General features: G+C 41.6%; 3 protein-coding genes across 6 annotated transcripts in view; 2 read left to right on the top strand and 1 right to left on the bottom strand.

Moving 5' to 3' along the window:
- The first annotated feature begins 4965 nt into the window (after window positions 1-4965).
- Window positions 4966-12868, top strand: LOC117774384 (dipeptidyl peptidase 4-like). The gene is made up of 26 exons (XM_034606790.1): window positions 4966-5327; window positions 5419-5506; window positions 5875-5973; window positions 6933-7024; window positions 7122-7196; window positions 7287-7339; window positions 7422-7494; window positions 7667-7787; window positions 8115-8269; window positions 8358-8455; window positions 8538-8667; window positions 9029-9067; window positions 9426-9524; window positions 9612-9682; window positions 9784-9834; window positions 9916-10028; window positions 10126-10173; window positions 10260-10358; window positions 10838-10907; window positions 10996-11190; window positions 11397-11451; window positions 11525-11624; window positions 12261-12319; window positions 12410-12482; window positions 12579-12652; window positions 12743-12868. The coding sequence occupies exons 1-26, from the start codon at window positions 5325-5327 to the stop codon at window positions 12833-12835; spliced, it is 2226 nt and encodes a 741-aa protein (XP_034462681.1). The 5' UTR covers window positions 4966-5324; the 3' UTR covers window positions 12836-12868.
- Window positions 12869-14208: 1340 nt separating this feature from the next.
- Window positions 14209-15841, top strand: LOC117778632 (glucagon-1-like). The gene is given in 5 exon segments (XM_034614349.1): window positions 14209-14251; window positions 14325-14446; window positions 14758-14913; window positions 15191-15307; window positions 15709-15841. Coding segments are annotated over 4 exon segments (519 nt in total). The 5' UTR covers window positions 14209-14251; window positions 14325-14333.
- Window positions 15842-16782: 941 nt separating this feature from the next.
- LOC117774020 (sodium-driven chloride bicarbonate exchanger-like) overlaps window positions 16783-26025 on the bottom strand; it is a 29866-nt gene continuing 20623 nt past the window's right edge. For 3 of the 4 annotated variants that reach the window (XM_034606035.1, XM_034606045.1, XM_034606055.1), the window contains 15 exons: window positions 24957-25131; window positions 24341-24474; window positions 23949-24194; window positions 22912-23017; window positions 21965-22126; window positions 21471-21584; window positions 21194-21355; window positions 20855-21106; window positions 20639-20707; window positions 20361-20534; window positions 20161-20283; window positions 19989-20053; window positions 19749-19862; window positions 19420-19457; window positions 16783-18808 (listed from right to left, as the gene is read on the bottom strand). In XM_034606035.1, coding sequence (XP_034461926.1) covers window positions 19445-19457; window positions 19749-19862; window positions 19989-20053; window positions 20161-20283; window positions 20361-20534; window positions 20639-20707; window positions 20855-21106; window positions 21194-21355; window positions 21471-21584; window positions 21965-22126; window positions 22912-23017; window positions 23949-24194; window positions 24341-24474; window positions 24957-25131 — 1909 coding nt within the window. In that variant the 3' untranslated portion in view covers window positions 16783-18808; window positions 19420-19444. The remainder of the gene's footprint in view (window positions 18809-19419; window positions 19458-19748; window positions 19863-19988; window positions 20054-20160; window positions 20284-20360; window positions 20535-20638; window positions 20708-20854; window positions 21107-21193; window positions 21356-21470; window positions 21585-21964; window positions 22127-22911; window positions 23018-23948; window positions 24195-24340; window positions 24475-24956; window positions 25132-26025) is intronic. The other variant, XM_034606063.1, reaches the window with a different exon arrangement.

Genomic DNA, 26025 nt, shown 5'->3' with positions numbered 1-26025 from the left:
GTCAATTTCTATCAACAAAGTATTGCCAATTATTGCCTTATCGATATTTAACCGCCCCAAAGTGTCAACGCTTAGTAACTTACTTACACTATCTTATACTATTCGCACTATTTTTATCGTATTTGCACTATTTCTAACAGAAAATAACTTTTTGCGCATTTGTGTTTATGTACAGACAGTTTTTGACTTGCCCGTGCGATCATCCTGCGCCACTGAACTTTACTTTATACCATTTATATACAAACCACTACAGTGAAAGGTGTATATAATGTACATACTCCGCATTTTCTTATTTAATGTTTTTATTTTTATTCTATTGCTTTTTTTATTCTCTTGTCTGCCTCATTTGCCTGCTGCTGTAACAACTGAGTCCCCCCGGTGACTGGATTAATAAAGTTTTATCTCATCTTACATTTGTGTGTCCATAAGGGTTGACCCTCGTGGTTTCATGAAGCTTTAGATTCAGTGACATTTAACATGGGAGGAATATAGAGCAGTCCTGCGTTTCCTCCTTTTCACCACCAGATGGTGCTTTAGAGTCTTTTTCTGATGCTGCATGAACAAAACACCACAATTCATCATATTTCTAGTTTTATCTTATCTTATGTTATCTTATCTAACATCTGTGTGTCCCTAATATTTTATACTTATTGTATAATGAAGCTTTAGATTCAATTTACATTTAAAATTAGAGAAACATGTCAGTCCTGCGTTTCCTTCTTTTCACCACCAGAGGGTGCATGAACAGAATATCACAATTCATCATATTTCTAGTTTTATCTTATCTTACATCTCGTAGCCACTTTTCTGTCAATCCAGTTTATGACAAAGTGTCCCTAATATTTTATCCATATTTTTTTATGAAGCTTTAGATTCAATTTACATTTAAAATTAGAGAAACATGTCAGTCCTGCGTTTCCTTCTTTTCACCACCAGAGGGTGCATGAACAGAATATCACAATTCATCATATTTCTAGTTTTATCTTATCTTGCATCTCGTAGACACTTTTCTGTGATTCCAGTTTATGACAAAGTGTCCCTAATATTTTATCCATATTTTTTTATGAAGCTTTAGATTCAGTTTTATATTTAAAATTAGAAAAACATGTCAGTCCTGCGTTTCCTCGTTTTCACCACCAGAGGGTGCATGAACAGAATATCACAATTCATCATATTTCTAGTTTTATCTTATCTTACATCTCGTAGCCACTTTTCTGTGATTCCAGTTTATGACAAAGTGTCCCTAATATTTTATCCATATTTTTTTATGAAGCTTTAGATTCAATTTACATTTAAAATTAGAGAAACATGTCAGTCCTGCGTTTCCTTCTTTTCACCACCAGAGGGTGCATGAACAGAATATCACAATTCATCATATTTCTAGTTTTATCTTATCTTACATCTCGTAGCCACTTTTCTGTCAATCCAGTTTATGACAAAGTGTCCCTAATATTTTATCCATATTTTTTTATGAAGCTTTAGATTCAGTTTTATATTTAAAATTAGAAAAACATGTCAGTCCTGCGTTTCCTCCTTTTCACCACCAGAGGGTGCATGAACAGAATATCACAATTCATCATATTTCTAGTTTTATCTTATCTTACATCTCGTAGCCACTTTTCTGTCAATCCAGTTTATGACAAAGTGTCCCTAATATTTTATCCATATTTTTTTATGAAGCTTTAGATTCAGTTTTATATTTAAAATTAGAAAAACATGTCAGTCCTGCGTTTTCTCGTTTTCACCACCAGAGGGTGCATGAACAGAATATCACAATTCATCATATTTCTAGTTTTATCTTATCTTGCATCTCGTAGACACTTTTCTGTGATTCCAGTTTATGACAAAGTGTCCCTAATATTTTATCCATATTTTTTTATGAAGCTTTAGATTCAGTTTATATTTAAAATTAGAGAAACATGTCATTCCTGCGTTTCTTCATTTTTACCACAAGAGGGTGCTTTAGAGTCTTTTTCTGATGCTGCATGAACAAAACACCACAATTCATCATATTTCTATAAAAACAAGGTCAAACAAGGTACATTTTTCATATTTAAAAATAAAAGAAGAAGAGATGGACTCAAAGTCGTTTGCAAAAGGGACAGACTTGCTTTTAAAATACAGAGAACAAAGAGAAAGTGAAATATTTCAGCCGCAAAATAAAGATAACACTGGAAAGGCCAATGCACAACTTCAAAAATACAGTGGACAGGTGAGTAGGAGGAAAAGCAAGTGCAGATGAGAGAGGAGGAATCCTGCACACTGTCCTGTGGGACTTCATCAGGTAAACCTAACCTCCCCCGATGAAGGCCCCTCAGGACAGAAACGTTTCCTCTTCTCTCAGGACAATACAGATAAAATGCTCACAAATCGTGCATCATGTCGATCTCAAAGATAATCAGCCATGAAAGACATTTATCTGAAGATACAAGGTGAGAGGATCTGCAGCCACGAGGGCGACACCTTCAATGCATTTCACCCTCCACTGAAATGTGCAGTGACGCAGCAGTAACTGTCAGATGAGAGTCTGACAGCGCTGCAGGTTCAGGATGACACTGCAAACTATGAAGGTAAATATGCTGTGATATAGATTTGAGAGCTTCTTGGAATAATGTGAAGTTTTTGTGAGTCGCCCGCGTTGTTTTGTTCTGAATTTGAAGTGACAACATGGCTTTAAATGGAACAACTGGAAATGACTTCACAAATGTTCTAAACAAGTGAAACTATTAAGATAAGATAAGATAAGATAAACTTTGTGGAGCCCACGTCATGGAAATTCACTTGTTACAGCAGCAGATAGTGAAAATTATGTTGTGAAAGAATGAAAGAGGCAATAAAATAAAATAAAACAATATAATCTAGTGACCTTGATGGAAAAACCTGCAGTTTCCTCCAGAATATCAGGGTATTGCACTGATAACAGTAAATAACAGTCGTGACACAGTGACTGATGTGCCACAGACAGCTCTGAGATCAGCTGCTGCTTCAGTACATTAAGCAGATTCACTCAGAGCTGTGAGGATGTTAGTAGAAGCTTCGCTGAGCCGTTTCTAAAACCAGTTATTCCTTCAAGCTTCTCCCAAACAATAACATCCAAACTCAAAACACCGCTCGACCTCAAGCCAAAAATTCCATTAGAACATTCACACTTTCACCACATCTGTCGGAATGAAAATCAGCTCCTCTGTTTATCCCCGAGAATAAACACTGCAGGATAAAACCCGTATCATGCACTGGAGCTGACAAGTGAGAAATGTTTGGGTTTAACCTCAGTTCAGTCAAGTTTGTGCAACACTTACCAAAGTGCTGCTCTTTGTTTGGAAGTAACAACATGTGTAGCAAACAGAAACATCTGGAATGTGCATGAGACGTCTGAGCTCAATGCTCTGCAACTTAAAACACAGGCAGCATGCACGTACAGATAAACAACAGAAACATGACACAGCATTTATAATACAAATAAACTTATAGAGAACTTTTTTTAACAATGTTACCATGAGAATATAAAACAGTCAAATAGACGACAATAGTTAGAAAACACAACCAGATACACACACATGCCGCAAATAGAGGCAACACAACTGAACACAGAAATGTTGCAGGTCACACACAGTCACAAATAGTTTAATTCACTTGAAACATTTAAGTTTTGATATCATGAATGAATCTGATACTTTGTTCCATCGTTTGATTTGATGATGAAAACAGACAGAAGAGATAACGTACTAATGTTTTCTGTTTTAATTCTAACAGTGAGTTCTGCTTGATTACATCGTCTTTCATGACTTATCTATATCTATATATAAGTATAAGTATGTCCTTTATATCCTCAGTATATTCAGTATATATACAGGATTCATTCACAAGTCAGGGCTCCTTCACTTTCTTTCTCACTCACCATCCCTCCCTCTCTCTCTCTTTCTGTTTCGACACTGCATCTGTCCGAGTGTGTTCAAAGTGACACCTATCAATGATTTGAGCTGGTTTAGTGTCAGCTAAATGGAGACACCCATGAAGTAACGCTCTTCAAACAAGCAGCGGGGCATTAGAGAAGACGTCCACTGTCTGTTTGTTTGCTGAGGATGTCCGGTGTGCAGAATATGATGTCTATTCCTCATAAAGGCACAGCTTTATATTTGTTAAGCTTTTAACGGGCTTTTAGCTCTGCACTTACACAAAGGGAAACTTCCACGGGCTAAAATGGAATTTTATTTCCCAGTCCAACTCTGAAGTGTCCTGGACGCTGCCATGTTGTTCTGTAAAAAACATCATGTTGTTCTCATGAATAATCGAGTGAGAGATTTCCTCTTCGACACTCTATTGAGGAACCAGACAGAAACCGGAAGGAGGATGTTGATTATGTAAATACATGGTATGGGATTTATGACGGTGGATCAGTGATGTTATGTGGAGTCAGCTGAGGGTCATACCTGAACATGACCTGAGCCGACACCAGGAGAAGAACTGCTCATTAATGTCAGAGTGGCAGAAAGGATGATGTGACATTAATGAGAATACAGTCGTACTAATGCTGATGTTCAGCAGCACTGGAAAAGTACGTTAGCGACTGGGAAAGTTCACGTGAACGCCACCTAGTGTCGAAACAAGCCAGGAAGTCACCTCATAATCACCATGAGGTGTAATAGTCACTTTAGAATATAGGACAAGATGGTGAATAGCATTTGTACGTTTGAAATCCTTCTGCACAGTTTAATTATTCATTTGAAGCTCTCACTCTGGCGCCAGCAGTGCAACATGGCGGCGTTCGTATCCGGGATGTTTTGGCTTCACTTCTGGATGGTGGGAGGAGGCGGAGACGTGTCATCCATCTTCATGTGCAGCCAACAGATCCAGACAGTTGATGATATTATTAAGGATTAAAATGACATATGTTTCATATCAGCAGCACAATGACCAGTTCATGCTCCTCGCCCAGTAAACGCTACAACTCCCAGTTAGACAGGACTGATGCACGTGTCAACTCTTCTGCTGCAGCTTTAAACCAAAGCCCATTATTCTACATGAGCTGCAGCAGAGGTAGAACAAATGAATCACATCCAAACAGTCTGTAAAGATGTGTTGAGTCGGAGCGGTTTGGGGAAGAGCCTGGTGACGAGCTGCACTTCCTCAAAAACACTGGGACCTGACGAACTTTACACCGCAGGACGTTTATTGTCCCACCTTTGAAACTCCACGCGAGATAATGTTTAACTGCAAAGCCAGTGTCGCATAACTTTAGAGCCTCTGGGTGCAGTGGAACCCAGTGGATCGATGAAGCTGTGATTAGGAGGGTTACTGGTTCACATCCCCCACCAAGAGAGAAAATGGTTTGTTGCTGGTTTGCAGATTCTCACATGAAGATGTTGTGGAATGTTTTTTATTTTATTTCTGACTCTTGTGCGCTCAACCCACGAACAGGTCTCCATCGCCAAAGTGCTGCTGGGACTTTTTGGAGTAGCGATCGTCGTCATTCTGATCGCGGTGCCCACGACCTTGTTTCTGAAAAGTGAGTGTTTGCTTTTTAAACGATTCACGTGTTGACATTAAACGGATCCATCGCTCTGACGCACCGTTAAATGCCTCCAGGAGAATTACGCACGCGTCATTACGCACGATCCGCTTGGAGCGTTGTTGAATGGCACCTCAATGTATTGTTTTTTAAAATCTCTTATCCCATTCATGATATTGCATATTATCATCTCTCACATCTCAGTACATCTCTATTGCTCCCAAACAAGAAGTGACACAGGATAAACTCTCTCTGTGACTTCCAGCCTCTTATCTTCTTTTATGATGAGGACTATAATGTAACTGTGATTATCTGTGAACTATGACTCGTCTGCCAGGCTCTCACTCTCCTAACGCACCTTTCAGAGAAGCAGGGAGGCAACGGCAACCAGAGGTCCTTCACCCTGGAGGACGTCTTCAACAGCTCACTGAAACCAGCGGGCTACAGCATGAGGTGGATCTCAGGTGGGAGACGCTTTATGATGATCACAGATATGGAGAGGAGTGGTACCAGGGTGGAGGTGGGACATGGTGACAGTAAACGTGTCTCTGAAGATGCTTTATTATCATCAGCTGCTCTGCTCTGCTCTGTCCTGGTTACTTATTCACTCCCTTCATTCCAGTGCCATGCACGTGCACGTGTGGTGGTGCACGTGCATGGAATTTTCTGTTGTTTACAGTTTATAAAAGTACAGAACAAAACACGTGCAGTAAATGAAGATTTACTGTAGAGGTGACAGGATGTTGCTTTAATAATTAATCAGCTTAATAAATGTTTTTTTTTTAATAATACAAAAATAATGACTTAGTATCTCAAAACGATGATTTAAAATCCAAAAACAAATGACTAGATATCCCAAAATTAGAAGAGATGCCAGTTCATGGTCCCCAGAGGATGAATACTAATAACTTATTTGGTACTTGGTCCGGCTCCTGAAATGACCCGAACAAGTGTGATCTCAGTGAGTCCTTTATTTAATATATTTATTAATTTGCTGCTGCCTCTATCGTCCTCAGCTTTTTGAAATATGTTCCTTTTGGAAGCTCAAACGTGTTCTCAGAGTTTTATCATGTAATACATCATGAGGGTAGAGCTGAATACTTAATGAATCCATGTTTTATTGGACAGTTTAACAACAGAGCTGCCTCTGTGCACTTTGAGGGTTTTACACAGACACAGGTTATCACCACATTGAAGTAATAATAGATATATAAATGAAAATGGACAGAGGCAGCTGCTGTATAAATTATATATTATATATCATACGCTCACTGTTAATCTGTAAACTGCAAGATAACCAGGAAACTGAAGTTGCAGAGGCTAAAACATATAACTTAAACATGTGTTGTACCTTTATTTGAATGTGCTTCCATTCTGATAAAGCCTGATCATCCACACCCTTTTTGCAAATGGTTCACCACAGATGAGGAATATCTGCAGAGGTCCCAGGGCTCGGTCTTCCGCCACAATGTGGTCAGTGGAGAGCGCACGGAGTTCCTGAGCAGAGACAATTTTGTAAGTCGTGTGCATCTGTGTGTTTCTTTTTGTGTAAACTCACCGAAACAAACTTCAGTGTTGTCTGAGACGTCTCTGAAACTTTTCTGTTTCACAGACGGAGAAAAAAGCGTACGACTACCAGCTGTCTGCCGACCGCAGACATGTTGCTTTCATGAGCAACTTCTCCAAGGTACACTGACCTTTACTGCACATGTGTGTGATGCGTGTCTACTGCTGCTGAGTGACCACACGGCCTCTTGTGTTGTTTTTGTCCCGTCAGTTGTGGAGACATTCGTTTACAGCCTCGTATTCACTGTATGACCGGGAACTGGAGTGAGTACCTCAGCTGTGAGTTTTGAAAAACCTTCACTACATTCGTGCAAATCTCTGAGATGTTTTCTTTGAAACCTTTCAGCAAATTTGTCACACCCTCCGACATTCCTGATGAGGTGCAGTTCTTTGCCTGGGCGCCCGAAGGGAACAAACTGGTGAGCCCGGGCCGACTAATGATTGGTTATATGTGCATAACTCTGTGTGACACCCATGTTATTTCAAGTGGGTGCTGGTTGAGGCCATTGCTCTCTACCTTTCCCAAACACTCGAGGAGAGGGGCTGCAGAGGGCTCAGACAACAAACCTTTGATGAACTTTGTATTTCCAGGCCTTTGTTTGGAACAATGACGTGTACGTAAAGACCAGCCCCGGCTCCGCACCACAGCGGGTCACAGTCAACGGCAAGGAGAATCAGATTCTAAATGGGATCCCAGACTGGGTGTATGAGGGTAAGTGGTTGAACGTGAAGTCGTGAGGCCACGATTCCATCTGGTATTTACATGACATCTGTCTCTGCACATTAATGAGTCTTCTCCTTATCTCGGTTCTGCTCCTTGATTTACAAATTAATTAGACAAGGGAAACAAAATGAAACTACCATGCATGGGTTAAAGACCTGAGTACTTCCTCCACTGATCACTTCTTAGAAAGCAGAAATTTAAAGTGTCACAAACCATCACTGGAGAGTTGTGTCTCTCCTGCACGTCACAAGAAAATGCAGCGTTGTTAAAAAGTAGAATAGTGACCTATTGGCATCACTCTCTCCTCCCTTCCAGAGGAGATGTTCTCATCCAGCCAGGGCCTGTGGTGGTCACCGGGGGGGAAGTACGTGGCGTACGTAGAGTTTAACGACACAGAGGTCCACACTATAGAGTACTCCTGGTACGGACACAACCAGTACCCCACCACTGTTTCCATCCCATATCCAAAGGTGGGACGTCCATCCACAGCTTATACTGGCCTCATATTGTTGCATGTCAGTGAACTGTGTGTCATTATTCATATTATTCTCTGTACAGCCAGGAACTCCCAACCCTGTCGTCAAACTGTTTGTTGTGGACACTGACAACACGACGGACATTACTGAGGTCGTTGTTCCGGCTTCATTCAGCTCAAGGTACGTAACAGATTATGCATATTATCTGTTAGCCTCCAAGAAATAGACAGTGTCCTGAGTGTTCCCTTCCTCTCGCCCTCAGTGAGCACTACCTGGCCACCGTCACCTGGGTGACAGACAACCGCATCGCTGTCCAGTGGCTGAAGAGAGAACAGAACCACCTCATCCTGAAGACTTACAACTTGAATGGATCCAGTTGGGATCCTGTCGAGGTAAAAACATCATTTCGTAAGCAGGTGTTCCTGAGATACGACCAAACATTTCCTCCTCCAGTAAATAGACAGTTTCCTCCCAGTCTGTGTGGTTCTTTCTTCAGAATAGACCCAGTTTCTTTTTAGAGTCCTGAGACAAATTTTGTTATTTTAAAGATGCTCCACATTCCTCATTTTAACACAGACGACAGACTGATGTTCCTATATTCTCCCTCTGACATCACATGTAGCCGAAAGTCGCGACTTCTCGTAATATTACGATTTTATTCTTGTAATATTATAACTTCATTCAGATGTCAGATGTTTTTATAAAATGTTTGCTTGATTTAACTCTAAACACCAGTTGCTCATCGTTTTGCAGCATCTGGAGTTGAAGAGTTCCACAGGCTGGATCGGGCGGGTACGTCAAAGAACAGAAAATTATTCTTTCTACTATTATATTTCATTGAAAAACCCAAACCAACCCTCACTAAGTATTGCGTGCATATTAAAGCCTGATGTAAGTAAGTACATCATTGCCAAACCAACAGTCAGTTCCTCTTTCACAGGAATATAGTCTAGATCACCACATCCTGACTCAGTAACATTTACTAAGAATACAGTTCCCAGCAGTTTTGATAAATTCAAAAACGAAACCATAAATTCGGACATTTCATTAGAGACACACATTGTTGATTTTGTTCTTTTCACAGTGAGAACATATAGATCAATTATTGCATTTTGCATTATATATTCTAGCGTTCCTTTTCTTCCTATAGTTCTCTCCAGCAGAACCTGTCGTCGCTGCAGACAAGAACAGCTACTACCTGCTGATGAGTGACGCTAAGGGGTACAAGCACATCCACCACGTGGTGGGGGTACGTGGCATGGAAACTACAGTGTGATATTTTATTTAAAGGCAAAGTCTTGTATGTCAAATATTCTGTTGTGCTTCTTACAAACAGGGAGCAGTGACACAAATCACCTCTGGAGAATGGGAAGTCATTGACATTCTGAAAGTCACTGCAGATAGTGTGTAAGTTACTGTGAATTGGTTTAAACTATTTAACCATTTGTCTAAATCGTTTTCTTACATTTTATTTAAACACTTGTTTGAGTAACGTCTGAACTCCACAGATATTTTTCAAGTAACAAGGGTGGCAAGCCAGGACAAAGGAACGTTTATGAGTAAGAGTTTTACTGTATTTGATCTTTATTTCTTATTGTGTTTTTTCAGACTCACAGTGTGTGTGTGTTTGTGTGTCTCAGATGGACAAAACAAGGGACCAAGTGTCTGACGTGTTCGTTACATGGAGAAAAATGTCAATACAACTCAGCTTACTTCAGCCACAATGCCTCCTTCTACCGAATGAGCTGCAGCGGTCAGTTATACTTCAACGATTCCTCCAGGCTCATGCAATAAACAACAGTCTGTGTATTTATACATGGGAATAATACTCCTGTACTTTGTGTTCACAGGTCCAGGTATTCCTTACTACTCTCTCATGGATAACAGGAATAACAAAGGTATTCTACACATTTAGAGCTGAAGCTGAAATAAAACCAAGGAGCAGAAAACATTTGATCTAATCTGTGTTTTTCTACATTTGCAGAGGTGAAGCCTCTGGAGGACAACAGTGCATTTAGCAGCCTGATCTCTGACATCCGAATGCCCAGCATGCGTCGTGAAAGCATCAAACTTTACGGATTCGGTGAGTTATTCAGTAACGACTGTACAAGTTGTGGTATTTTTGCATTGCAATATCACACTTTACCTCTCTTACACTGTGGAGGGAAATACTGTACTTTTTACTGCTGCCAGAATATGCAGCCATTGAAGATTTGTTAAAGGTTCTGATTCCTTATAGAAATGTGTACAAGTATGTATTAAGTAGTTGCAGCAAATAGACGTATCCCCTCTGTATTTCCCACATGGTTTCATTTTAGTTTGAGGCCCAAATTTAGTTCAGTTGATTTTTAAACCAAGGATTTACACCAGACATCATCATGACTCTCTGCAGAACCACTTATTTTACTTTTTAAAACTTAAAATTTGTTTTTCTCATATGCTCTTATACTTTTGCTATGTATAATTTATACTTACTCTTTTATTATCCAAGTACTTCTACTTCATTTTAGTTATTTCTGAACAGAATTATTAAATTACATCTATTTTTTGTGTTTTTGACAGATTTATGGTTCCAGATGTTTTTGCCCCCAGACTTTGATGAATCCAAGAAGTACCCTTTACTGATAGACGTGTAAGAATCACTTTTTGAAAAAGCAATTAAATTGATTTCAATAATTCCCTCATTTTCTCCAAAGTGTTTGTGGATTGTGACCTTCCAGGTACGCAGGCCCCTGCAGTCAGAAGGCAGATTACATCTACAGGGTGAGCTGGTCCACTTACCTGGCGAGCACAGAGAAAATCATCGTTGCCAGCTTTGACGGAAGAGGAAGTGGTTTCCAGGGCGACAAGTTAATGCATGAGATCTACAAACGTCTGGGAACCTATGAGGTGGAAGATCAGATAACAGCGGCCAAGTAAGGAAAGCGAGGAGCGGTTCAGACAAGTCAGTGCATCTCAAACAAACAAGCTGACCCCAGTTTCATGAAGCTTTTCCAAAGCTTCATGAAACTGGATTTGACTCGTTTCACTGGTTGAGATGCTGCACACACACACACACTCACTGGGAATGTCCTGATTAACACTGACATCGTGTCTGAACAATCTTCTCTTTGGTTTTTAGGGAATTCATCAAAATGGGCTTCATTGACAAAGACAGAGTGGCTATTTGGGGATGGGTGAGTAGAGGCAGAGCTCAGTGATGTGATGTTGATGAACCACAGTAATGATCCCTTCATCCCCCCCCCACAGTCTTATGGTGGATATGTGACATCAATGGCGCTGGGATCTGGCAGCGGAGTTTTCAAATGTGGGATGGCGGTGGCCCCGGTTTCCAAATGGAAATATTACGGTATCTATTTGTTGTTTTTAATCTTCTTTAAGCAAATTCACGTCTGCAACCTTTTCCACATCTGATCTACTCACTTTAACTAGTGAATTACATCTTATTTGTAAAGCACCAAATCACAAAATACATTATTTGAAGGAATTTTTTTGACATGTGAGGATGCCAGAGGCCACATTAGGAAAGTTAAAAGAAAGAAAAACTATTTGACTTACAAGTATGATGCACAGGTTTGCGTTCCGATCCAGCAAAGGGTTTAAAAGAATACAAAAGTAAAGGTGGGGTTAAAAACCAATCAGGAGGAAAATGCTGGAACGTGAGAGATGAGACAAAGATACACAAACACACAGTTAATGAGACACTGGTGAAAGTAATTAAGGCGGAGCAGGTTATTAACAAAGGAGGTAAATGATGTGCAGCTCTTTCTCCATCATAAATCACTCAGGGGCAATTTAGGGTTCAGTATCAGACAAAGATCCATGAATGATTCCCTGGGAAATTGGTGAGAATGTCAATAACTTCTTTCCTGGCCCACATCCTTCCAAGTTTCCTGTTTCCCATCTGTACTTTTTGCATGAGTGAGTCAGAGAATCCTGCAGAAGGAGGAAACTCACGGTATCTGCACTGATGTGTTTGTTCCAGACTCCATCTACACGGAGCGCTACATGGTGATGCCCTCACAGAACCCTGACGGATACGCTGTAAGTTTCACACTCTGTCGTATCGTGATCACACTGAACTCTCAGTTGTGTTGTTGCCTCATTAACAAACACAAATGTGATTGTGTGCAGAACTCAACAGTAACTGCCAGGGCCAATAATTTCCATTCAGTGCAGTATCTCCTGGTTCATGGAACAGCTGATGGTGAGTCACACAGGAACTTATTCATCCGTGTGTTTATTTGACACTTTTCCAGAAATGTTTCCTTAATCCACGTTTTTCTCTGTTGTGTTTTTCCAGACAACGTTCACTTCCAGCAGGCAGCTGAGATCTCTGAGGCTCTGGTAGAGGAGCATGTGGACTTTGAGGCAATGGTGAGTAATCGGAGAAAAAGACACCAAAATATACAACATGCTCGATGACATGGACGCGTGTCGTTAACGTTAAACATGTTCTTCTTTCAGTGGTACACAGACAAGGATCACGGCCTCGGGGGATCGGCCTATCAGCACGTCTACACCCACATGAGCCACTTCCTGCAGAGGTGCTTTGCCTGAAATCCACCGGATGATCTTTTTCTCAATGTGAATAAAAACAGTTTTAATTGTAAATGCAGGAGTAATTAATATTGTTCTGGATGTCTTGTCTTTTTTTAAGTTTTCATTTGGAGCATAAACTGGATAAAGAGAAAGTCATTCTGTGAAATGTTATCTTACGTATACTCAGTCGGATAAAGATTCTTTTAACTTTACAAAGTGATTTTATATATATTTTTACTCGATTCATGAGATAATTGACTGTTTGATGTGATAATTGTTTTCTATAATAATAAAGAATCAGAGAAACAGAAAACATGTTTTGTCTGCACTTCATCAGCATAGAAACAATATGAGAGGTTGTGTTTTCATAAGAAATTCCCCACATTGGAGACAGTATTTCAATAAAACATCATACAGCAGAGACTCAAAGTTAAAATGCTGTAGTTAGTAAATGGTAGTATTTACTATAATATAGTTAGTATTGAAACTTCGAAGGATTTGATACTAACTTTTGGATCAGATTTTGATTAAGTACGTTTATCCAGAGATATGTGTTCACTGTCTTAAACAGGTCGGGCAACATTTCCTTGATTTTCTCAAGAAATAAAGCTGAGATCTTTACCAGACAAATCAGCCACGTGGATATAGTGCTCATGTTATTAGTCTGACTTACGTGTTTGCTGCACAAGTTTGTGTTCAGGTCCAGCAAAGGGTTCCAAAGCAACACAGAGGTAAAGGTGAGGACAAGGAGGAAAATGGTGGACAGAGAAAAAGACAGAAACAGTTAACGAGACACAGATGAACTAATGAGGGCGGAGCAGCTAATTAACGAGGGAGAGACACAGGAAACAGAAAATCATGAACTCAAGCTGCAAACATCTATCTATCTTTCTATCCATCATAGTCATATAGCAGCAGCAGCCCATGAACATGTGTTTTCCCCTGAGCTGCACAGATCTCTGTTTGACTTTGGCCCCTGTAAAACAGATAACTGCCAATGATGCAAAAACCAGTCAATATTTCCCATCTTCTAAATCTGACAAATACTGACTCATCTGCCCGGATGTGACAGCAGCACCTATCACCCCCCCCCCCCCCCCATCACGATGACAAGGCTGCATATGAGAGCATCTCCCCCACGTTCTGTTTAACAGGATGAACGCGCTTGTTTGATCTTGACACCTAAGTACCAGCTGGCATCACGCATGAACGCCTCCTTTCTGGACAAACGCACGTCCACTCGGCCAATGTGTCGGGGCTCCGTGTCTAATGGGTCGAAAGTAACAGGTGGGCCTGGTGCAGTTGTAAAACCGGTCCACCTGGGAGGCCTCGTCCTCCCGCTCCACCTCTTACAGTATATAAGGTCCCACGGTGAGAGTGAGACACACACACCAGCAACAAGCAGAGGAAGTACCTGCACAGAAAGAAGAGACGGTGAGTTTTCATTCCTGATCCGCTCATGTGCACGTTTTTATCTGAAAGTACATGTGAGCTTTGTGTTGTTCAGGTCAGAACCATGAAGAGCATCCACTCCCTGGCTGGAATCCTCCTGCTCCTGGGCTTTGTCCACAGCAGCTGGCAGGTTCCTCTGCAAGAGGCCGACGACAGCTCCAGGTAGAAGTACTCAAAGTACTCTCAAATGGAAATACTGTACTTTACCTATAGTCCAGAGGGGATATATTTTAAAACATCGATATCGAAGTCAAAGTGAAGGTCAAATCTGGACAAATGGAAAAAACTACACATGCAGTTCCTCTCCTCTTGTGTTAGTGTGGACTTCACTTCATTTTTCATGTTCTCTCTCTTTTTTTTAAACTTTTCTAATACATTTCATTAAATAGTCAAACTTTATCAATGTGAATAAGTACCATTCTGATACAGGAGAAAGGAAAGATAAGACTTTAAGAGTCACATTTCAAACCGTGTTCCTGCTGCTGTAGTTTGGAGGCCGACGACACGTTAGCGGACGAGCTGAGGCAGCTGCCCAGCATGAAGCGACACTCTGAGGGGACGTTCTCCAACGACTACAGCAAATACCTGGAGGACAGGAAGGCGCAGGACTTTGTTCGGTGGCTGATGAACAACAAGAGGAGCGGGTCAGTGTGGAACCAATAGCTTCTCTTTTTCACTTAACAATCAAACCACTTAAAGCTCAGGGTGTTAGAATAAACTTCTGAACTTAAATAAAGGTAAAACAATGTAAAAATACTGCATTGAATGAAATGAAAGTTATTATAAGTATGTAGCAAAAGTAATATACACAGTACACCAGTATTTGTCTGTACTTTCCTTCAAACTCTAAAAATAATATCTTTTCTCATCTTAATATTATTGGTGATCTCCAGTAATGTCTGTGTATCTGTGTGTTTTCAGAGCTGCAGAAAAGCGCCACGCTGACGGGACCTTCACCAGCGACATGAGCTCCTTCATGGAGGACCAGGCGCTCAAAGACTTTGTTGCCAGGCTCAAGTCTGGACAAGTCAGAAGAGAGTAGGCCTCCTTCTTCCTCTTCCTCCTCCTCCTGCTACAGTACCAAAGCTCCCTAATGGCCGCCTGCCTGTGTCTGATTCCACCGTGACGACAAAGACAGAGGGAGAAGTTGAATCAGAGGGAAAAAGCGAATCAACATTTCTTCTTGTGCCCTTTTCTCTCCTCCTGTTGCTTCTGTTTCTCCATGATTCTTGTGGTTGTGCTGAAAATAAATCACCTGAACTTGTTGCACCACGTTAATTGACATGTGATGATTATTTCGATCACGAGAACACAAAAACAGCAGTGATGAAAAGATGATTTTCTTTCCTCTGAGAGCGCCGGGGTTTCCACATGATGAGCGTGAGTGGGCAGAGTTTATATTGTGTGCCTGTGTACATACTCAGATCTGAGAAGGACAGGTGGGGTGAGGCCATCAGCAGGAGGCATGTAGACGGCAGCTTCACCAGTGATGTGAACAAGGTGCTTGACTCCATGGCTGCCAAGGAATATTTACTGTGGGTCATGACCTCCAAGCCCTCAGGGGAAAGGTAAAGCCGAGTCACACGAGCGACCTGATGAAGGCCGGGGACGTGTTTTAACTCCTCCAGCTGCATGATTGTGATTTTCTCTCTTTTAGCAGCAAGAAGAGACAAGTGGACCAATGAGACGTGGCGGAAGGGACCCGTCTATGTGCTGGACGTGAAGCCATACACAGGAGGAACAGGAAGCCATTCTGCTTTGCATGTTGACATGTCAACGTTCTATTTAAATTAGTTTTTTACTTCATGTGATGCAAAGATACAAAACCAAAAAAAAAAAACTAGTCTTCTATGGTGTTTATGGAAATGAAATTCAGGGCATGTTTTTTCTACAAAATTTAAATTATTGTTTATATTTTTAAAGTGAAAACAAGAACACAAAAAGCTAAATCTCAGGTTAGTGGAATAGAAAACACTCGTAGTGTCGTTGGTTTTCATAGTGTGTCATTAAACCGCTCTGCAAAATAAAGATTTTCATTGTAAAGTTGTGTTCGTATATTAAAATACCACATACTCTATTTATTTAATTTTCCATCCATATAAATGTCAGCACAAACCCATTGGTTCCAAGTTATAAATATTTAGTTGAAGTGTTTTAGGGGCCTCGAGTTGAGGACAGTTTATTGTCAGCACCCAAAATATATATATATATAGGGTAAACTATTGTTTTATGGTTGCTGTCAACTCAAATATTTCAGTTAATCTATTAAAATACATTTACAATGTTCACAGATAAATATCTACACATCTATGATCATACATTTGAGTCTATTTGTACCAAACAGAGCATGAGTTCTATGAGGTCACAGCGACCTTGCCCTTTGACCTTTCACCACCAAAATCTCAGCAGTTCCTCCTCGAGTCCAAGTGAACAGTTCGATCCAATCTGAAAACATTTCTTCGAGGCGCTTTAGAGATGTCGGCTGCTTAAAGACACATAGTTAAATCCCAGTGTAGTTTTTTCAATGTCTTTATTTATGCTCTCACTCGCTCGCTCTCTCTCTCTCTCTCTCTCTCTCTCTCTCATTCTCATGAAACGAATCACAGTTGAACAACGGATCTGAACTGAACCTTCTATACATGTGACTTAAATTATCAAACAGAAAGTGTACATCAGCTATCACTACCAAATTTAAGGCAGAATTCCACACAGACGTGGTCAAATGAATTGATTTGATATAATTTTGACCCATTTTAAGTGTCTCTAATCAACTAAGAACCATCAATTAGACAATGGAAAAAGAACATCTACAACAAAATCCTGCCTTCAACACTGACTTCATGTTAGTAATATATTAGTAACATTTTACATGAATAAAATATACTATGTATTATACATTGTTAAGACTCTTCACCGTTTATTACATGTTGCCCTTCCCAGAAAAAAGGTATTATTGCATCTCTAGAAGAAACCGAGGTCCTGCGGCGAGATGGTCGTTTATTTTCCTCAAAACAATTCGCTTCCGCTGCTAACACACGCCGAGGGTCGTTTGGAGAGGAGATCACATGTCAATGGATGACACTTACTGACAAGATGACGACGAGGAAGCAGGTGGAAAACACAGAGCTTTCTGTACAGTCTACAAATTCGACCATTTTTTAAAAAGACAAGGCCCGAGTAGCTTTTTCCAAACTATGTGCCAGCTCGCAAGATGTCATTTTCCAATAAACTGCCCCCGCTGTCCTCAAAGAAATAGTTTTGAGGTTTTGAGAAAATACCCTCCCTTGTTTTCCAAGAGTTAAGATGACGAGATTTATCCGAGCGGAAAAATATGCAGCGACGCCAACAAGCCAAGAAAAAACACAAAATTGCAAATATGTTTTTACACTTAACAAATGTGCAGTTTTTGTCCAGATAAAACTAAAGAGATACTTTAAGGGCCACTTAAAGGGAAAATACAGTTGTAATATTACAAGAATAAAGTCGCAATATTATAAGAATAAAGTCACAATATTACGAGAATACAGATGTAATATTTTGAGGAAAAAAGTCAGAATCTTACGTGAATAAAGTTAAAAAGCAAAAGCTTTTCCTAATAGTGTTTTTTCTTTATTCTCAGATTGTTATAACTTCTTTTCTCATTAAATTATGACTTTTTTCTTAATTACGACTTTTATTACCATATTATTCTCCAAATCTACATTTCTTTCTTCAATATGGCCCAAATACTCAGAGCAGGCATGTGAATACGATGATGAATTAATTTTTTCCTGGAAGTGGCCGGGGGAAATTCTTTACCGGAGGAGAGACACTCGTATGTAAAAGAGCAAAGTAGAAACCTGGAGTGATATGAGCTGTCACTGTCACAAAAACATTTAGATATACAGAATATATAAAATGTATATTTAATACTTTAAAAAGAAATGGTACTAGATTCGCTATGTTGCCAACTCTTTTAGACAAAACTGAAATAGATTAGTATCTGCAAATCTACTCTTTAGTGATTCTACTGTGAGGTGCATAAAGTCAATAAATGCTGCACTCAAAATCCACACAGGGTGGTTTTCCTGTGGCAGCTTTTTAAAAGGAGTCATATTGGAAAAATATAAAAACATACAAAATACAAATAAAGTGGATTTAAAAATTGTTTAAAATTTTTATGTAATTGGCCCGTCAACACAGCAGTTACTGTAAGTGTCGTATAATTCTGGATTCTTATTGTTGCTGGTATCACCAAACACTGAAATACATAGAAAAAGAACACAGATGTGTCTCGGCTCCTCAGCATTAATACTGTTTCTAACAAATTTGTAGTTTTACACAACTTGCACACAGACTTACATGACAAAAACACAGTGTAGCACAGTACAAAGGTGATTGAGTGTGGCACGGTACAGATTTTTAGTTTTTTGATCGACTGATCGACAGCACAATGGCACCGCCAGTATGTGTCATCACAAACTTGTCTCCCTGTCCAAGCTCTTGTCGTGCCTCCGCCGCTTCTGGCGCTTTTCGCGCTTTTCGCCACCTTTGGAACAACTGCACCGGAAAAATACTGATTAAAATCAGAGGAAAATACAACAACAATCAGGCCCATATTCTCTGTAGGGACTTTAGATTTGAAATGCAAGGTGCAAATATGCATCACTCCAGATCAGACAGCATGCAAATATATCTATATCACACGTTTGTGTTTGCATTTCAGGGCTTTTTGTGTTTTCAGACATGGACTCCCAAAAGTGTTTAGATAATTGGGTCCAGACATTTTCCCGAGTGTCTTTTCACATATGAAGAACATAGCAGGAGAATCTCATCTTCTTTCCAAGTTGTTATCTTCGTCTGCATCCTGCTGTATTCTCACATGGACTCACTCAGAAAAATGTCCAGACATCAGTGCATATCTGAAAGCAGTGTTATAGTGCTATTACTTTTACAACTTTTACAACATGCTGGAACTGCAACATCATAAAATGTGTCCTTGAAGTAACATGCACGCCCCAGGCCATGCTGTGACAAATGATCTCACTATCTATTCACTGATCTCAATCAGCACTTCCATCACGGACCAACACCATCGTCATCATGCAGCAATCAGCAGTAAACACACAGGACAACACTCTCCATGCTGGCGGGGACTGGGAACCACTTACCTTTGGGATATCAGCTTCTGAGAGGTTAGGAAGGGGAGCTTAGGGTGGAATGGAATGAGAGAAGCAGGCAGGAGATACTATGTTAGTCTACTCTGCTGGAAATGTGCGCAGGCAGCGCGGCTCTAAGATAAAACCTTTCATCTAAACATACAGGCGACTCTGTTTCCTGGAAAAATATAAAACCTAAATATTCCATAACGCTTCGATAACAAATATCTGCCACTGCTTGATTTAACACTAAAACACACTGTAGAAATACACTGAGGTCCTGGAATCAGCAGGTATCTGTGATGTGGATATCTGAGAGCCGTGTGGGGGAGGAGGCTGACCTCTTAGCGCTTGGTTCCTTCTTGGTGCTCTCCACAGGGCTGACGCTCTTCCATACATTCCCGAAGGAACCTTTGGACATCTCGTCAGTGATGTTCACTGTGGCTGGGTCACTCCTTCGAAAACACATCACAGAGGATAAACACAACATAAGGTCTTCATGGTGTTTATTAAAGCGTTTAGCAGAATGTTCTTAGGAGGACTCACGATGCAGAACGTGATAAAAGATTAACATGTCTTACTTGTAGTGTCCCTCCAGTGGCAATTGCACAATGCCTTCCTCCTCTACAATAATACTGTGTTCCTCCTGGAGAAAGAGACAAAAGAGAAAATCTGAAACACATGCACGAGTGTTGCAGCTGCATTGGTGAAAACGTGAAGTTCCGACATCTGAGCCGCGCTCTGCTGCTGCACCTCTTCTGCCGCATCCTCCAACTTCTTCTTCTTCCACTCGGGCATCAGGTCGTCCAGCCAGCTCAGCTCTCTCTTGGTGAAGATGAAGTCCAACACTTTACGGATGAACACCAGGGCCAGGACCTGAAGCAGCGGAAACAGACATCAATAAGCAATATGAGCAGAAATAAGACAGACAAACATGCTCATCGTGACATTACCATCATGGGGAAGACGATGGCAGCTTTGGACGTCTTGATGATCCACAGCAGGGCCAAGCAGGTGAGCTGGACGATGGTGAAGAGGTGCACCTTCCTCAGAGGGACGTGGCGAAGGTAGATGAAGTCTGGCTGATGTTTGGCCGGCATGCCGAACAGCTTCAGTCGGTCAAAGAACTGCACGGATACACAGACACACGTTTGTGAGTTCATCCAGAATCTTTTCCTGGAGATAATAATAATAAGAAAGAATGATAAATATCTTCAGTGGTTGGCCTCACCTGAATACCTCTGAGTGAGGAAGCCCCCATGTAGAGAAAGACCCCGTACAGCACGGGCATGGGGATGAACTGAAGACAGAGAAATATTCAGGATCAGGATTAAAACTATCCAAACTCACACTTGCCCCCATTTCTAACACTTGTAATATATAATAATTAATAACAATTGAAATAATAATTCTTGGGTGGACGTATATTTTGAGGATCCCTCCTGACCTTCAGCACGGAGGTCATGAAGACGGAGCAGCCCATCAGCGTGAAGATCATGAGGCCGGTGAAGCGCTGCTCTCGGATGCCCAGGAACTTGGGCTGCTCCCCGGGGGCGGAGCACTCAGACTCCAGCTTCAGGCTGTTCACGTGGGAGATGGAGAGCACGGTAGCTGCCACGAACCACGGCAGGCCCATCACAGAGCACACTCCCAGCATCACCCCCACCACAAACAGGTCCAGGTGATAGCCACAGCCTTTCTGCAGGAGCCGGACAAGGAGCATCGACATTTAGATCAAGTAGAGTTTCAATAATTCAGTTTCCTTTGTGGCTAGAATCTTAAAAACCTTCAGTTTGTGCTCCTTCCTGTTTATGATGACGGCCGTGATCTGCTGGTCCATGAAAATGAGGATGGTGCAGAGCAGAGCTGGGATGAAGGTGATGATGGTGGTCCACCAGGGGTTGGGCCCCACAGGGTTTATGAGCCAGCCACGATCATCTCTGGTTGGCTGAGGCACAAAGGAAGAACACAAATGATATATGATGATGACATATGATGATGATATATTATGATATATAATGAATATACAGTAGAGTTGTAAATAAGGCTTCTTCTGGACTTACTCTGAACTGGTCGGGGACCTGTAATTTAGGTGAGGGGATCCCCAGGGCGTAATCTACAAGAACCATAGTGAGGATGGTGATGAAGACGGCAAAGTCGCTGATGATGGCTCGAACCTGCAAAGACCAACAAAGACACGATTCACACAAAGTCAGAGTAAAGTCCATTTAGATAATGTACAATACAAGCAGACTACGTTGTTACTGCTCATCACCACAAGGTGGCACCGGTACACTACGCATCAGTGTGTCAGCATCACGCCACATATTTCGCTCATGAGTGTCATCTCAATGATAAATCATAGAAAACTCACACATAGAATGGCCATACAGACTGCAGGACTTTCACTGTGTCATAGGACAACCAGTAGATGGCAGAATAATCTAAAATGATGCTTTATAAACTAATAACACCGTAATTTCAGGACAGTAAATGGAGAAATTCATAATTGATCCTTTCTAGCAGCACTTGTGTAGGATAACAGTGTGACAAGTACCTTGGTTGGGAAGTAACGACTCGTCTTGAACTCCTTGAGGAAGGCGGACATGAAGACGGTGGAGAAGAAGAGGAGCACGCACCAGAAGAGGACGTCGGGGATGTAGGGCCCGTGGGGGCCACAGGCGGTGCCCTCGAACTCGCCGTGCAACATCTCGCACTCCTACTGGCACCAGAGGACACGGTGATAATGATGATGATGATGATGGCAAAGATAATGAAGATAATCAGGATGATGAGGCGAAGGCAGAGCGCCAGGGAAAATGATTCGAGTGACAGGGAGGATAAGGGCGATGATGATTGTCAGTGATGAATTAGTGAAGTCTGAGAAGAAGCGACTCGCTGTTTTCAAAATATCTATGTATCCCGGCGCTTTATGTTTTTACACTACATAGTCATTTAAAGCACACGCTGTGATACAGCAGTGAGAATCCCAGTGGCCTCATGTGACCCCACATCCTGAAACGCTCGCTGCCACACGGTCCCGTCTAATAAACGTGTGTAGGAGTGATTCAGCAGCACGCCACCAGCATGACTGATTCAGTGACAGTGAGAGAATCCACTCTTCACGCTGCATCTGCATTTTGATTCTGCGCCTCTAAACCCTCTGATATCCTGCCCACATTCTCTTAATCCCCGCCTAGACTTATGACGCGTCTTGATAAAGCGGCGTGCGGGGTAAGTGAGACACAACACAGAGCCAGACTGTGACAAATATCCCCCCAACTTTCTCTGGTGTCTTGTTTGCGTGCGGTTTAATTTCGGTGTGGGCAGATGTGATTTAAAATGTTATCTCGTCTCTCCTCTCGTCTGACTCACACTGTGATTGCTTTTTCTTAACAGCTTACAGACCCACATCTTTTAACCACCTATTGTGTCTGTGAATCTCGAGGCCGTTAATGATCCTATATTCTAAACAAAGTATTACACTATATGTATGTTCCTTACCTTGACCTCCAGCATGGTCCAGTTGACATGTGAGGATGTGACGTTCCTCTCCTCCCAGAACTGTAGAGTCTCATTGCTGGGGTATCTGGGCTCCACACACGCACATCTATAGAGAATATTTTTGACATTATAAGAGTATGTATAGGCTTGATTTTAATTATTTGTGTGTTAAAGGCTGAAGATCACAGTTCGAGAATTAATAATTGAGAAAAGAATGGGCGGATTAATCAATAATGATGCAGCCACATGTTCCATTACACACCACTTCCAAAAAGGTCCAACCATCTACATCAATGACTCATTGTGCTGGCTTTTTACAAAACTAAATGTCAACATCCCCTACAGTGCACTAAACTGGAAGAGACAAAACCAGAGGAGCAGCTCTTGGCTCGACGTCGCCCACTAACCCGCTAATGTAGCTGGATCATGCATGATGCTCCCGACACAGGCTCAACATGGGATTACTCACCATAAAGCAAAAGCCATTACTAAGAAGGCCGAGTGTGTCTACGGCTACATCATTCCCCCATCTGTCATTTCATGATGCAGCAAATACACTTAAGCACACGTGTGTATATGTGATACGTGCCTGCAACACAGGCTGCACTAACAAAGACTACATTTGTGATATGAAGTAAACCTATGCACTTGTGTGCCTCCGCCAAACCAGTGTACACGTCTCTCACGTCTTCACGTGACCTTTGACCACTGAAGTCGAACCACTTCATCTTCGAGTGACAACTGGTCAAAACATGAAGAAATTCCCTAAAGGCTGACTTGAGATATCATGTTAAAGAGGTCAACACATGTTTTGTGACCTTGACGTTTAACCTTAACCTCAAAAATCTAAATTCAATTGAAAGTTGGTACCAAGTTTGAAGAATTTCCCTCAAGGCTTTCAAGAGGTAAAACCTAAGAAATCTTAAAGATATGATGATTATTTCTCAAGTTTAGCGTGAGATCAAACTTGTGAAAAAAGTTTCTATCCAGTCTACTACAGTTAAAAGTGAACAAATGAAAAAGAAAGAAGCACTTACGAGTACTGTGTGAGCGTCTGGAGATTGTTGTTTTTATTGATGGGGTAATGCACCCCCAGGTGGAGAAGCTTCTCCAGGGCCTCGTAGATGAAGATGATGCAGATAAGTGAAGCAAAAGCTTCCTCAGTGAAGCGTGTGATGTAACAGACAAGCGAGCTGGCATCAGTGGCCACCAGCAGCAGACAGAAGAAGGCCGTCCACAGGCCAATACAGGCCCTCAGGGAGAGGTAGGAGAGGCCATACTCCCTGGGAGAGACAGGACACAGACACACACACACACACACACACACACGAGGAGTGAAGGGAAAAGCAATCAGACATGGCATCTCTACTCAAGCAGAAGGACACACATCCACCAGCAATACTAAAACAAAAAACAGAAAGTCACCCACTTGCAGAACTTGAAGAGGATCTTCTCAAAGACGAGAACAGGGCCCGTGCTGCCCAGGATGGTGAGAGGCTGACCCGCTACCAGAGAGTAGGCTATTCCAGTCATGGAGGCTCCGAACAGGGACTCGATAGCGCTCTGGAAACATCAATAATGAGTCAATTGATTAACGTCCTTATTTCGCTCACACAATTCCACATTGCTCTCAGTTGATATTAGAACATTTCTCACTAATAAATAAACTTATTCTAAAAATCACCTGAGGCTTATCAGGTTAAAATTTTTTGTTGTTTGCTTAGTAGCATTAAAAACAAAGTAAAGCAAAGGATTGTATTCAAATTTGGAGGTATCATGAGTCATTCATCTTATTTAAGGAGGTTGCATGTTCTTATCTTTCTACAATTTGTTTCAAGGTGCCTTTCAGTGAGATGAGTCAGTTCTTAAAAGCTTTCCGAGTCCTGAGTCGTGTTTTCCCTCGGCATATGTAAATTTAAGAAATCATCCGACCTCAGAAGTCTGAAAACTGTTTCAAAACCCCTCTCTCATGAATACAGCATCCTTGACTGCACGCTGACGTGCTGCGGCCGACGTGAGGGCAGAGCCATGAAGGTGTTTCTCACCACACGACCCTCTGTGGCCTCCCCCAGGAGTCCTCCAAAGGTGATGACAGGTGACATGCAGGCGCAGTAGAGGAAGAGGAAGGAGGCCAGACACTGCAGGCTCAGGGCATCTGTGTAGTCGGAAAGGTAGTGGGGGGCCTTTCGCTTGATGTCCAGGATCAAGCCGCCAAACAATCTGAGGAGAAATGAGAAATTGTCTCTTCCCATGTTGCTTTTAAATGTGGGATCTTGTGCAACTAGATTTTCTTATCTATTTTTATAAACAAGCTAATTTCACAAAATGCCAAACTATTGCTTAAAATAAACTGCGTCATGTTCTGTTACTGCATCACCTGCAGAGATGCTGGGATTCTCCTCTCTGCTGAATAAAGAGAACAGACGACTAATGCTGTTTCCCGTATATTTACACGTTTGAACCACAAGAAAAAATATTGAAAAGGGTTAAAGGACTCCATCGCTGTTTGTGCAAAAAGGATATGTCGGCTCTCCTGCTGCAGGAGCACCGGACCGGCGTGAACTAGCTGGGGGTGGTTGCTATAGCAACAGTGGGCGGGGCGTTATCTTTGGTCTGTGCAGTAGCGATGGCGTGTCCCAGGAGGAGGCGGTGGGGGTTGATGGCTGGGCCTGGGCCAATCTGAGCTGGGATAAGAGGTTGTGCTGCATCACACTGCAGCTCAGCAGCACATCACTCACTCCTCTGCTATTAAACCACGGAACACCCGGTACTATCAGCACATAGAATCCCCCTGCAGCCCAAGACTTCCCTGGAAGGGATGGGGGGATTTCTGCATGATGACAATGTGATTTCATCTTTAACCCCCTCTGTAAATCTATAGATATTTACCTGCTGAAAATATCTGTGAAAATTAATTCACAATTAACATTTCTACATCTGGTTTAAACCTAAGAACCATTTGCTGGGTAACATCTGCACATAATCCCTGTGTCTTCGTGTTGGGGTCACATGTCAGAAAACTACACGCCACTGGGTAAGGGTTCATCTGACTTGTAAAGTAAAAAGTAGGATAGTGTTACTGCTGTGGGGAGAAAATAAAGTAGCATTTAATCA

Source organism: Hippoglossus hippoglossus, chromosome 2 (genome assembly GCF_009819705.1).
Source record: "Hippoglossus hippoglossus isolate fHipHip1 chromosome 2, fHipHip1.pri, whole genome shotgun sequence".
NCBI classification, from domain to species: domain Eukaryota; kingdom Metazoa; phylum Chordata; class Actinopteri; order Pleuronectiformes; family Pleuronectidae; genus Hippoglossus; species Hippoglossus hippoglossus.
This window is presented reverse-complemented; position numbering and strand designations above follow the sequence as displayed.